This window comes from Passer domesticus, chromosome 7, assembly GCF_036417665.1.
Source record: "Passer domesticus isolate bPasDom1 chromosome 7, bPasDom1.hap1, whole genome shotgun sequence".
Classification (NCBI taxonomy): Eukaryota; Metazoa; Chordata; class Aves; order Passeriformes; family Passeridae; genus Passer; species Passer domesticus.
In genome coordinates, this window is record NC_087480.1 from 31816510 (window position 1) to 31830928 (window position 14419).

The 14419-nt window shown below is 51.5% G+C and overlaps 1 protein-coding gene across 2 annotated transcripts; it reads left to right on the plus strand.

Moving 5' to 3' along the window:
* The first annotated feature begins 328 nt into the window (after positions 1–328).
* LOC135304710 (histone H3-like centromeric protein A) lies at positions 329–13470 on the plus strand. Of its 2 annotated transcripts, none has more exons than XM_064427421.1 (4): positions 329–567; positions 1046–1137; positions 2289–2366; positions 12886–13470. In XM_064427421.1, the coding sequence occupies exons 1-4, from the start codon at positions 492–494 to the stop codon at positions 12994–12996; spliced, it is 357 nt and encodes a 118-aa protein (XP_064283491.1). In that variant the 5' UTR covers positions 329–491; the 3' UTR covers positions 12997–13470. The 2 variants fall into 2 exon arrangements, with proteins under 2 accessions (XP_064283491.1, XP_064283490.1); XM_064427420.1 differs by lacking the exon at positions 12886–13470 and adding an exon at positions 3000–3492.
* Positions 13471–14419: the final 949 nt, after the last annotated feature.

A 14419-nucleotide genomic window follows, 5' to 3' on the forward strand; every position in this document is an offset into this window, starting at 1 on the left:
CTGGGAGTAACTGGAGCCATGCAAATGACCAGGAGCAACGGGAACCACACTGGGAGTGACCGGGATCACACCGGGACGATTACAGAGCCCGTACTGGGACGGCACTGACACGATAGCTGAGACTACCCGGGGAGCACCGAGGCGCGGGATGCCGGGGGGCGGGGCCATGCAGAGTTATGCTAATGAGCCCCGGCGGGCCCGGCACCACCGAGTCGCGGAGTCCAGCGGCGCAGAGCGGTCGCGCGCCCCGATTGGCGCGCAGGGGGAAGTGACGTCACGAACAGCGCGGCGCGGCGGGAGATTTGAACGGCGCGGCGGATCCCGGGCGTGACGTCACTGGCGGGGAGCGGGGCTTGGGGATACCCGGGAGTGGCGTGGGCGGCCCGGACACCTGAGTGCGGCCTGACTGCCCCTGCCCCGGCTGCCGGGTCTCCTCCAGCCCCGCCGGACGCCTGGACTCGCCCTGACCCTGCGGTGGACTCGGCCACACCATGCCCCGCCCCAAACCCAGCCCCCGACGGCGCGGCGGAACCCCCGCCCCCTCACCGCCCCGGCCGCGGGCACGCAGTGAGTGAGGGGCGGGGGACTCCCCTTATAGACACCTCCTATGGACCTCCCGCAACGAGCCCCCTTTTAGGCCCCCTCTTGAGCACTCCTGTTGTTGTCCTCTGCCCCCAGCCTGTGCCCTGTATACCCCTATATGCTTCCATCACCTATAGTCACCCCACACTCCCTCTCCCCTATAGACCCCGTACTCCCTGTCCCCTATAACTCCCTTATATCGGCCATCACTGTAGCTCCCTATAGATCTCTCATACCCACAATGTCCCCCCAGACCTTACAGATCCCTTATAACCCCCACGGTTTCCCCTGTTCTTCTGGCCCCTATAGTGGCCCATAGATCTCCTATAGCCCCCTGTGTTCTGCCAGATCCTATAGATCTCCTATACCCCCATGTTCCTTCAGAGGCCCCCATCTGTGCCCCCCCCTAAGGCTAAACAGATCCTCTAAAGCCCCCACAGACCCCTATCCAATGCCCCTGCAGGGCGCCGCCCAGGTCAGCTGGCATTGCAGGAGATCCGCAAGTACCAGAGCAGCACCCGCCTGCTGCTGCGCCCCGGCTCCTTCGCCCGCCTGGTGAGAACCCCCCACATCCCAAAATGAACACTGCACCCTAAAATCCCCAGACATCCCAGTTTCCCCCACAGAACCTCCCCAGCACCCCCCATGGACTCTCAACCCCCTCCAGGACCCCACCCCCCCCAATTTCACTCCAGAACCTCCAACATTGTCTGGGATCTTCCAAACCACTCTGGATCCCCCCTCCTGGGATCCCCAAATCCATCCCAGGACACCCCAGATCAACCCTCTTGGACCCTACAACTTTCCCCAGAGCCTTCAAATCCACCCTGGGACCCTTCAGCTCCCCACACAACTCTCCCAATTACCCACTGGGACCCTTCAAACAATCCCTAGGACCCCTTCAAATCCAACCCCAAGTCCACCCTGGGACCCCTGAAATCCAACCTGGAACCCTCCAACCTCCCCTTGGACCCTATCCCAAAAACCCACTGGGATTTTCCAACCCCCTACAGACCCACCAAGTTACCCCCCAGAACCCCAGATCACCTCCTGTGACTCCTCAGGACCATCCCTTTCCCCCAGAGCCCCCTCTCCACCCTGTTCCAGCCCTCCCCATGTCCTTGTCCTCCCCATGCTCGTGACATGGTGGGTCCATCCTCCTCCAACATCCCTGCATGTCCCCCAGTGTCCTTCTGTGGTTCCAGATATCCTTGTGTCCTGCCACCTTCAGAAGCTGCATGGATTGGGTGTTCCCTGTGCCCCTCCTGCTGTGCTGACACTGTCCCCCCTGTCCCAGCAGGGTGTCCCCAGGGGAGTGTCCCCATGTTCCCATGGCCGAGGGTGTTTCCAAGACGTTCCTAGAGTGGTGCTCCCCCTTGCTTCCCACCTGGGAGATCCCAGGGTGTCCCCATCATGATGTTACCACATCCCCACTCCCCAGTGTATCCCTAGGTGTTCCTGTCCCCGCTGTTCCTCTCCCTGGGGTGTCCCCAGAGTGTCTCCAGGGTGACAACAAGGGTGTCCCCAGGTCCCTGGGATGTCCCCAGGGCAGTGTCTCCACATCTCCAGGGTGTCGCCATGGTGGTGGCCCCAGCCTGGGATGTCCCCAATGTCCCCACATCTCCTCCATGTTGTCCCAATGTCCCCGCACTCCCTGTGACCCCGCTGCCCCCATGTGCCCCCTCCCCGTGCCCTCCCTGCCGCAGGTGCGGGAGCTCTGCCTACTCTTCACCCGCGGGGTCGATTACCGCTGGCAGAGCATGGCCCTGCTGGCACTGCAGGAGGTAGGGCTCGGGAGGCCCAGGCATGGTGGACGGGGGTCACAGAGGGACTGGAGGGGTCCTATAGGTCCTGCAGGGGTATCCAGGGAACTTAGAGGGGTGGGGAGGGGGCTGAGGGGGATCTCATGGGTACTGAGAAGGTTTCCGTGGGGGTTGTGGGAGGGGGTTCTGTGGGTGCTGCAGGGGGGTCTGTGGGTGCTGGGGTGTCTCTGGGGGGCTGGGGAGGTCCAGGAAGGTCTCTTTGGATGCTTGGATGAGGCTGAGAGGTTTGTTGGGTGTGTGTGATGGGAGCTGAGGGGGAGTCTAGGAGGGTCTCCATTGGCTGGGGGGAGTCTATGGGTTCTGGGACAGGGTTCCATGGATGCTGAGAGGGTCTCTGGATGCTGGGTGGGGGGGGGTCCCTTATTCCCGGGGTCTGTCAGGGATTGAGGATGGGTCACTGGGTGTTGATCCCCCCCTAACACATTTACAGGCACAAGGTGTTTCTGTCCCCCTCGTCACCTATGGGTGGGTTTGGAGGGACCCTGCCCCCCGGGTGTGTGTTGGGGGGGGGGAGTCTCTGCCCCCGGGGAGAGCTGTGGGGGTTGGGGCATGCTGGGGGGCTTTGGGGACCCTCCCTCAGGTTTTGGGACACAGGCAGCAGAGGCCTTCATGGTGCGGCTGCTGGAAGACGCGTACCTGTGCTCCCTGCACGCCCGCCGAGTCACCCTGTTCCCCAAGGATCTGCAGCTGGCCCGGCGCCTGCGGGGACCCGAGACGGGGGGCATCTGAATGGGGACCCCCTGAGGGTCTCTCCTGACAATCTCAACCCCCTAATCTTACTGGGACCTCCTATGGGACCGTCATGCTGAGACCCCCCCCTTGGGGTCCCCCAAGTCCCCCCACGTGGACCCACCCTAGAGACTCCCCCACCTCAGGATCCCCAACAACCCCTTCAGGGACCCATCCCAGGGTGGAGGTCCCCTTCCTTAGTCCAGCACCCCTACTGAGGACCCCTACCAATGATCCCCCTGGAACCCCCCACACCAGAATGCCAGTCCCAGGGAAACCTACCCAGGACCTCCACCCTAGTGGAGACCCTCCCAGTTCTGCTGTACCCCAGTAAATTAATAAATGTTTGTGACCCCTAGGTGCTGATGCTGGGGAGGATGGAGGGGATTTGGGGGTGAGGCACTGCAGGGGGGAACTCTGAAGGGGAGAACCCACAGGGAGGGGAACTCCGAGAGTATTTTGCATGAGGGCAACTGGGATGGGGGCCAGGAAGGTCTTGGGGCCTAAGGGGTTTCATGTATAGTGGTGGTGGGAGGTTGCCTAGGGGACAGAACTTAGGGGATTAGTGCAGAGCTCAGGACTTTGGGGACCGTGCTTAGAGGTGGATTGAACGAGGGCAAGGCTGCCTGTGGGGGGCAGGGCTTAGTACCCTCGTGAGGGCAGGGCTCTGGAGGTGCCCCGTCCATGAGCGGAGCTCTGGCGGTGGGGCTTCAACGGGGTCTCTATGGGGCGCGGCTTGGGGGATCACACTTGGGGGCTGGGGCTGTGGGGGTTCTGGGTGTTCCCAGACTGCTGTTCCCGCTGCTGCCGCTCGAGGCGCTGCTGAGCAGGGAGGGGCGCTGCACCTGCAGGGGGCGCTGCACCGGCAGGGGGAGCTGCACCTGCAGGGGGCACTGCACCGGCAGTGGCTGTGCCTGCGCCTGAGGGCGCGAGAGGGACCCCAGAACAGACCTGCCCAACCCCAACCCTGCCCTAGCACCCCAACCCTCTCTTCCTCATGCCTTGGAGACCCCTCCCGAACCTCAGAACCCAAAACCTACTTGGGACCCCAAATCCCCTTAAACCTGTCCATCCCTGCCATCCTTGGTGTACCCTCTGAGTCCCCCAAACCTCAGGGACCCCAAATATCCCCCCCTAAAATCCCAGCCCAGCCCCCACCCACTTGGTTTGGGATACCTCCAGTTTTGGGGTCTCCTCAAGCCTCTTTTTTCCCCAGACAGGCTGGTGCTGAGGTTGGTGGGGAATATTTTTGTTACTGAACTTTCAAAGAAAGTAAACTCAAATTGTGGACAGGACAGAAAATTGCTTTGACGTCTCTAAGGACCCTATAAGCAGCAGTACATCTGATAATGAGGAAATCACATTACAATCCCAAATTAAAGATTAAATCTTCTATGATCATCAGGGTCTGCACACTGTTACTAAAACAGTGTGGTACACAGCAGCCAAGATAGCAAAGTTCCAGTAAAAGTATAATTGTAACTGGAAACTGGATGTGTTTGGAGAGTGCCTCTGGCAGGGGGTGATTGAATCTGAGGTGGAGGCCCAAGGCTTCTGGAGGCCAGAAGTATTTTTAATAGTGAGTCACCAGAGAAAACTGGTCTTTAACTCGGAGTGCCCCTATTGAGCAGGAGATTGAATCCATTAGAGAGGGGTGATTTGCTTAGGATCAAGACCCCAACTATAGATAATGGGACAGAGAGTGTACAGAAGGCAGCGTTTTGCAACTTATGAATGACAGGTGTTCCAGGACAGTCCTCACCTACATCACTGGTTGTCCAAGTATATGGTTCCCATGGTTAGAGTTTTGCTGGACATGATAAAACACTGCGGCTGAATTTCAGGATCACTTGAGGCAAGTGTTAACTCCACAGAGAGGAAGACAAGGGAAAATACCCTTAAAGAGAGAGATCTTCAGGGTTAATTAGCTGTAGCAGAAGGATGGGTTTCACTTAACAGCTGGTAAACAGAACAACAGTCAAGAGACTGGAATTGCACCAAGACAGCAGACTGCCCAAAAGGGAGCAGCAGGTTCCCAGTACATGATGGAATGCAGTGTGAGCGAAAAGCCTGCAGAAAGGAATTTCTCGGGAAGTGATAAATTATCCACTGCTGTTCTGGAGAATGTAGTGCCTGGAATGGAGTGCCTGGGGAAAAGGAAAGTTGCACTCCCTTGCCACAAGCAGGATAAAGATGTTGATGTGGGAGTTGGGACTCCTGGGAAACATATCATTACTATGGCCCCACAGGCTAATGTTGATAATTGGAGTCTTATAAACAACTTTTGCCATCTCCAGTGAGCTGGGGGCTGGCAGCTGCAAAAATTTAAGGAGGCTCACCAAAAATAAGACTTGCACAGAAAATGAGGTATCAAAGTCACCACTGGCTTCTGAGATGGAGACAGAAGAAAAACTGAGAATCCAAGTGAATAAACTTATGATCAAGAAAGATCATCTTAGGACCCTACTTGCTTCAGCGGAGTGTAAGGAAAGACAAGTATTTTAGAATTTGAATAGGGAAAACTATAGAAGAGAGAAACAAGACCTGAGAGAGGAAACCTTATTTATCCCTGTTACTGAGAACTGAACAATTGTGGAAACAGTTGCAGGAAGAAAAGGAGAAAAGAGGAAAACTGAAAGAAATGGCAAAGGTGATGCTTAAGCAAGCTACCAATTCACCCTGTATTGTGCAGCGTTCATTCAGATGGCTGATTTGCAAAAGCACTGCAGGCACAAGCCAAGTGAGACTGAAATGCAACAAGTGGAACCCTATAAATACATACGTACTAATGACCCATACATCCAGATTCCAGTTGGTTCTTGTCAATGATTAATTACATTTCTAATAGATACAGGAGCACAACATTGAGTAGTGATGAAGCAGGATGCCAAGAAGATGGGTGTATGATCCAGATGCTAAGAGTTAAAATCACTTTAGTAAATGGAGCAAATGCCAAGCTGCTAAGGTTAATTTATGGGTCCTGGATGAGAAGTGGATATTGCCTACTTGCTTTGCAATCAAAGATCACAGTGACAATGTTTGGGTCTTGATGTTCTGAACATTTAAATCTGTTATCTGCCTGATGGCAGTGAGTCAATGTTCATGTTTGAACATTAGCCCAAACCCTAAAAGGAATCCAGAGACTGTGCTGACTCCACATGGCACCTGCACTCCCTGATCCAAAGACTGCTAGTGTGTCCCCGTGCTGGATTTTTGCTGCAGGGAGAAGTGGAATTTCTGAAGTTCTGGCCAATTTGGCCCCACTAGCAGCTGAAGTACCCAATACTGCAAACCTAACAGCCACAATATGAGCACCCGTGTGCTTGAGTATTGATGGGGTGGTGACAAATTAAAAGAAAAACGTACTATCACTCAGTCACACTCCTGTCTCTCCTGTCTGAGATAGTGGCCAGTGATCATTTTAACACACTCCAGTCTCATAGAACTTGCCAGTGTTTAGCCAATGTTTGCTGTTGGCATTGCTATTATATCACAGATCACAGAATATTCTGAGTTGAAAGGCACCCACAAAGATCATCAAGTCCAGCTGTTAAGTGAATGGGCCATACACTGGTTGAACCAATAACTGTGGTGTTATGAGCACCATGCTCAGACCAGCCAAACTAGTCTTAGGGTCTGGCTCATGAAAGAGCCAACAGACAGTTGTGGCTTATGGTTTATTACAGGCAGTTGAACACCAGTACCACATCTACAATCACTGCTGTACTAAACTTTGTGGAACTGATAGCTCAAATTAGGAGAGCACACTACTCATAGAGGACAACTCAAATTGCAGGTGTCGCCCTCTGAAAACACAGGAAGCAGCAACAGCAGTGGGCAAGCACTTCATAAAGTAGAAGTTGAGATTCCTCCTGAAGAATGTCAAGGCCTAACACCATGAAAGACCAAAGAAATATTCCCTATTCAATTCAACCGCATTTAAAGAGATGGTACAGAGAGATTCTGAGTGGGAAAAAGGAATTTCGTCATTAGTCTGAGTGATTAAACAACTTGAGCCACTAAGGGGTAACCTGTCCAGGCTAATGCTGCTGAGATTCATATTGTTTTTTCTATCCAGGAATTATATCAGTAATGATTCCAGCACACCCCCACTGAGGATCAAGGAAATCGAAGGACAGCTTATCCCTATTGCAGGAGCAATCACTGCCAGCAGGAAGCAAATTTGGTTCACACATTAACAAGTTCAACCCACAGAGTAGAGTCACTTCTTTTATTTAAGCTAAGAAGTATGGTAACTTAGTACATGCATTCTACATCACACCTGCTTTTCAGTTGTAAGTGCAATTAATTGAATATGACCAGGGATTTTACCCACTACCCAAATTACACAACACTTCCAATATTAAGTCCAAGGATTGCTCCCACCAAAAAGGTGCCATGATAGAAAGGTCTTGGCTGGCCTTTACCTCCCATGTGCAGCCTCTCATCAGCACTGCAAACACTGGGGCTACATGCTTTCCTTCCTACAGAAAAGAACTGTCATTCTCATCCAGAAGCCCATCATTCAAATGTGGATACCACCTCCGATGTTATATTTGCCCAAAGATGACTCTGATACAAAAGCTGCCAGATCAGAAAGCTTTCGCTGATCTTTACCCTCCTAGGGCAGCCTGTAACCTGCACCTAAACCACTGGGGCTACATTCTTTCCTTCCCATGGTAAAGCGCTTTAGTTTTATTTCAGGAGCTCTGTCCATTGGAGGTAAAGGCCAGCAAGACATGTCTGTCCACATTTTGTGTGGGAGCAATCCTTGAATGTTTTCAGTACTGGAGGTGGTATCCAAATTTCTGTGGTGAGCTCCTTAAAGATGACTGAAGCACTTTTACAGGGGAACGAAAATATCTAGATACAGGGTTCAAAGAGCCAATTACATGCTGCCCCAGGAAGGTAGAATCCAGCAACAATTTTCTGACCTGACATATATTGTGTAGGAGCAATCCTTGGATATATTTAATATTGGAAAGTTGTATCCAAAGTAAGGTTGTGGACTCCTGAAGTAGAATAAAGTGATCTTCCATGGGAAGAAAAGGACATAACCCACTGTTTCTTGCGCAGATATGCTTCCCAGGGGAGGTAATGACCACAAAGGTAATTTTGTGTTAGATAATCTTTGGAAGTATTTAATATTGGAGTGTGGCTCCAAATGCTGCAACTGTGCTCCTGAACATGAATGATAGTACCTTTCCTTGAGAAGGCAAACACATAGTCCTGCTGGTGGTGTTTAGATGACTGCAAAGTGAAGGTAAAAGACAGCAACAGCTTTCTGTTCTCACATTTTTTGTGTGGGAGCAATCCTTAGGTATTCAATATTGGAGTTTGAATCCAAATGTCAGAACTCTGGCCCTGAAGGGAATGACAGTACCTTTCCTAGAAAAGTGAAACTCCCAGTCCTAATGTTGGTGCTACAGATGATCATCTGCCCAGTAGAGAGACATGCCAGCAAGACCATTCTGTCCTGGAGCCTTTGTTTGGGAGCAATCCTTGGACATACTCAATAATGGAGGTGATTTACAAAATTGTGTGTTTGACTCCTGAAATGGAATGACAGTGCTTTTACATGGGAAGGAAAGCAGCTAGCCACAGATTATAAAATGGAGAGAGGAGAAAAATGCCAGCAAGACTTTTCTGCCCTAGTCTGTTTGGTGCGAGAGCAATGTCTAGAGCCGTAGCTATATTCAGTACTGGAACTTGGCTCCAAATGCTGCAAATAGGTTCTTCAACGTGAATGACAGTACTTATTCTTGTGAAGGGAAACACCTTGTCCAACTGATGGTGCTGCAGATGATCATCTGCTGGGTGGAGGTGAAGGCCAGCAAAATGTCTTAGTCCTAAAACACCGTGACTAGTAATTTATTTTCCAAGGAAAAACGGTGTCATTCCCTTTCAGGAGCATATATGAGGAATTTGGGAAACCACCTCTACTAAGGAATATATCCAAGGATTTCTCCAACAGAATAGGTGCCCGGAGAGATGGGTCTTGCTTGCCTTTTCCTTTCCTTTGCCGACAGTCATCTGCAGCACTAACAGCAGAACTACGTGTTTCTCCTTCCAAGGAAATGTGCTTTCATTTACTTTCTGAGCCCAACATCCTAAATTTGGTGCCAAGCTCAAAATTTGGATCCATTGCTCCCACATGAAATGTTCCAGGACAGAAAGGTCTTTACCTTGCCTGGGCAGCCTCTCATCTGCCTATGAAACACTGGTTACCTGAGGCATCATGGGCCCACTGAGCTGAAAATAACTCACTCTTGTATGGCCAGGCCAGACTCGCCTGAGACACTTTAATCCTGGCAGCCCCATCCCCCTGTCCATTGTTGCGGTGCTCTTTAGTTCCTGACTCTTGGGCACATGAGTATACACAGGAGGGACTTTCACAACCAGCTTCTCCCCTGGGCAGTGATGTCTTGGCCCATTCCAGCAGCCCCGATGGGTTTCCCTTGAGTTGCCAATTGTCCTTTTTCCATCGTTCCAGCCACCCCCACAGAGCATTTACCACCATCCATGAGTCAGTGCAGAGGAACAGTGTTGGCCACTTCTCTCATTCAACCATATCCAAAGTCAGCTAGATGGCTTTAAGCTTTAAGCTCTGTAACCTGACTGGATCCACCTTGTCCTTCAGTGGCTTCCACAAGTTGTCACGTAGGACTCCAAACAGCAGCTTTCCATTTTTAATGCATCCCTACAATATGGCAGGAACCATCAGTAAAGAAAGAGTGACACTTCATTTTCTGGTCAGGGCCTCCTTAGCACGTGCCACCTTCAGCTCTTCCCCTTCTGATGATAATCTGTAATTTTTGCCTCAGGGCCAGTTCATAATGACTTCCAAGATGCCTTTCCCTTAGAACATCCAGCCCAGCACTGACAGTTGGGTGCCAATGGAAGCTGTGCTTTGGTGCCAGTCACTTCTGAAACAGATGGAACCTCCTCATAAGCTGCTGGTAACTGCAGTGGTGTAGGGGTATAGCTGGACTCAGATCCTTTGTATCCCAGACTCAAGAGCCATAGGGTTTCTCTTCTCGAACTTCCCCAGGTCCCTTCTGCTGGAGGATCCAGGATGGACCATTCTCCCTGGCTACAGTGTGGAGCCTGTTTTCCACACCTTGTCCTGTCCTGACTGGTCCAACAGCTACTATAGAAACAATCTCCTCTTTAATTTGTTCAAAAGCTTGTTGCTGTGAAGGACCCCACTTGCAATCAATCTTCTTCCATGTCATGTGATAGAGAGGGTTTACAATCTGACTGTAACATGGAATATGCAATCTTCAAAATACTACAGTGCCAGGAAAGCCTGTGTTTCCCTCCTGTTGGTCAGTGGGGACATGGCTGCTATTTTGTTAACCACATCCACTGGAATCTGACAATGTCCATCTTGCTATTTTACTTCTAAATACTGAATTTCCTGGGCAGGTCCCTTGACTTTACTCTATGTTATGGCAAAACCAGCCTTCAGGAGGATCCGTCTCCCCTCGCACCGAACAGCTGCCCCACGGAAAACCCGCGGCCACCCCGCCACCACTCCGCGTGGCCAGAGCGAGCCGGCCAATACTCGCTGCTGAGCCTCGGTCGCAGCAGCCTGCGGAACCGGGGCCGAGGGCGGGCGGGCGAGACCGGTGGGCCCGGGGACCGCTGTTGCCAGGTGGGTGGGCAGCCCCACCGGGGGATGGTTCACAGCCGCAGTCCAGGCAGTGAAACCTCTGCCTCCCGCCCATCACCGCTGCAATAGGAGCCCTGCGCCGGCAGTGCCCGTGGGCACCAGTCGAGAGAGACCTCTGGGAGGGGGTCAGGCTCCAGCGCGGCCACCACTGCTGGGAGTGGGACGAAGCTCGGACAGCAGCGCCGCAAAACCAGCACCAGCAACACATCCAGCACCAGCAACACAAACACAAATCCACTGACAAAGGTTAAGAAGTCCTTACCATGAATGTTTTGGGGACAGTGAAATGATTCAATATAAAGATACTGTTTCATATCCTGGAATGTTAACAAAGAAGATGTGTTTGTTCATCAGACTGCTATAAAAAAGAATAACCCCAGGAAATACCTCCACAGTCTAGGAGATGGAGAAATTGTGTAATTTAATATAATACAAGGAATAAAAGGCCCCCAAGCAGCCAGTGTGACAGGACCTGGTGGAGTTACAGCGCAAGATAGTAAACATGCACCAAACTGCAAACCTGTGAAATATTATCCACATGTTATAGGTAAAAATTGATCCAGCCAATTTAATAAAAAATAAAAATTAAATTTATTCGCAACCGATACACAGTACTGACTGCCAACAATCAAAAGTAGTGCCGACCCTGGGATCGGAGTGGGTGAACTATGATCCGGCCTCTATCGCACTGAATCCCCCTGTTCAGTACCGAGGCCTGGCAGAGTTCGATTTTTATACTCCTTTTCTTGCCCGCAGTGGAGTCCCTTTGTCCCCTCCTGGAGTCCTTCATATTCCATGTAGTGTCTATTCTCTGTCCTGTGCTGGACAAAGCCTCGTCTGGGAATTGATGTCTATCTGTCTCCAGTTCCCGGAATCCTTCATTCAGATGTATGTCCTTGATGGTCCTGTCTATCTGAGGTGGACATCTTCATGGGCCATCATTGCTGGGCGTTTTCTCGTTCATGCCATCGGGGAGTGCCCATCTCCTGGGTCATATGTTAATGATGCACTATGGCCGGGCCATTACCCTCAGGGCGGGAGCCCAGCACGGAATGCCGGCCGGCCAGGATAGCTCAGCGGGGGGGCTCAGGCAACCTAGGCAAGCTATAGCGATTTGCAGCTCTTAGTGATAGTCAGCTCTTTAGTGATTTCAGCTCTTTTAGCTTGCCCGGTGCTGCCGCGGCAGACGCAGGGGAGAGAGATGTGAGAAGCGCTGTATGGGTTCCGCAGGATTCTTTTGTTCGGGTCTCCATGAAGGGTCCAGTGACAACTCTTCTGCCGAACCGGGCAGAATTAGGGGTTTTTATACCCTACAGGGGTTTTGAAAACTGTCCAATAGTAAGGGTCAGGGGAAAGTGACCTATGGATTTACAGGGAGTTAAGCAGGGTCCGAAAGGTGGAAGAGAGGGGCTTCTAAAGCCTTAGTCATGGTGACTTGGCATTTCCTAGCTCTCAGGCCTCTGATCGCCAAGGAGGCCGTGCAGGCCCTGTGCCTGCTACAATGCACCTCCTCCTAGGCTTCAAGTTGTCCTGTGTGGCCATCACCCTCTCCCCTTTGCTGGCATGATCTTAAGGCTTTATTTTATATTACATTAATAATCTTACATTTCCAGCATGAATTACCACCTTATTCATAATTCACATTATAGAAGTCCTCCACACACCTACTAAGGAAATAAAATCAAAATCAACAACCATCAAGCGCCAGCAACAGCCTAAAATCCAAAAGGGCACAGAACACCAACAAGCTGTCCTGCATCCAAAAGTCCACCTCCATAATGACTGAACCTTCCAACTGGATAAGTCCCACTTCTTCTAATACAATGGCCCATTTCCTCTGGCCTCCCTGCCCCCCTCCCACTATCCCCTTTTCCTTTCCATTGTCCTATTACCCCTTTTTTATGTTCCCACAAATTCCTCCCACCTTTTCTCCCCTTCCATGGCCTCCCGCCACTAATCCCTTTTCCCAGAGTTCCTTCGTAATACCAGAGGGAGTGTGATTGGGAGGGGAAAAAAAGGGAAGTTTCCCTAAAGTAACCATCTTTTTCTTAAAAGTTAATAATTTCTATTTTGGAGTTTCCAACAGGCACACCACCACCTACACGACCTTGTACAGAGCCAGTCACAGCCAACAACCCTGCCACAGGTGGCAGAGAACCAGTCCCTCCTGAAGGAACCTTCTCCTGACTCAGTTTCCAGATAAACCATACTAAGAAAACCCCACATCCATCATGTCAGCTGTAAGAAAATCTATTTGGACATTAGGGACTCAGAATTGTTTGCATTTTGAAAATTGTCTTATGGGTGGTTTTGATTATCATTTATGTTGATTCAGTTGATCTTTAAGAGAAGCTTTCTTAATAATATCAAAATGGGGAGTTGTGGAGACCCTGGGGGCATCCCGAGGGTTGGGGAAACACAAGAGGCTTCCCTCAAAAACCCGCTAAGACCCCACTGGCTCCTTCCCCTGTTCCTATGTCTGCTCCTGTGTCCCTGAGCCACTGCCTTCCCTATGCCCTGACTGGCCTTCATCTTTGTACTGCCCTGAGATGAGGGTGACCCTGGGCCCCTGGGGAGAGAGATACTTGGATCCCCGCATGTGTGCGTGCCTGGGACCTGCACATGTTACTGCGTGGCTGAATTAAACATCCGTGGATATTATGTAAAGGCCGTTTTTGCTTCTTTACCCTGGACTTTACTAGCAGCTATTCAGGCTGCAACACTGCAGCTGTGGCAGGTCATCAACGGCATCGGCAGGGATGGCTGAGAGCGAGTTCTGTGACAGGTAGAGCGAGCGCAAGGCACTGAGGCCCTGGAAGAAGCGCTGTGGGACCACACGCATGCCATGTGGCTGCTGCTCCTGCAGCTTCAGGCCACAGAGGTTATGCAGGTAGTGGAAAGGCAGCAGCTGCCGCAAGTGTTGGCTCAGGTAGTGCAGCACATTGGCACGCCCAGTGTCACCTGCACTGGCTGGAATGCAGCCACGCTCACCTCCAGCAGCCAGCTGCGGTCCAGGTAAAGCCGGTAAAGCCTCGGGAGGCCTTGGAATGCCATGTCTGCCAAGGGCTGCAGGTTGTTCCCGCCCAGGTCAAGGGTTTGCAGGCGGTGACAGAATGACCCATCAGTAGATGAGGGAACGGTGGGGGATGTATATTTATAGACATCAGTAAAGCCTTTGACACTGGAGGAGCTGGCTGCTCATGGATTGGACAGGGGAGCTGTTTGCTGGATGAAAAACTGGCTGATGCCCAACCCAGAGAGTGGTGGGGAATGGAACTAAATCCAGCTGGGGCCAGTGTAGCAGGACATGTTCCCTGTCACAAGAGCTTGTTAATTGGTGAAATAAATCACTAAAGACCACTTGTCTCGTGGTTATTTGGGTGTCATGGAAGTGGCACTTGTAGCTGACAATAAACATCTTGCTGTGGAAGCAAGATTGTGGAAAGATAAGCTGGAATTTCTGACAGACACTTTGCTTCACAATCTATTAAAGCTACACCAAACTTTCACAAAGTAGACGTTTCTGCGCATTTCCTGGAAATGTGTGGGGCTTTTCCCCCAAAGTTGGGATCCTGGTTTTGTGGTTCCTCTGTTGAGGGTTGAATGAAAG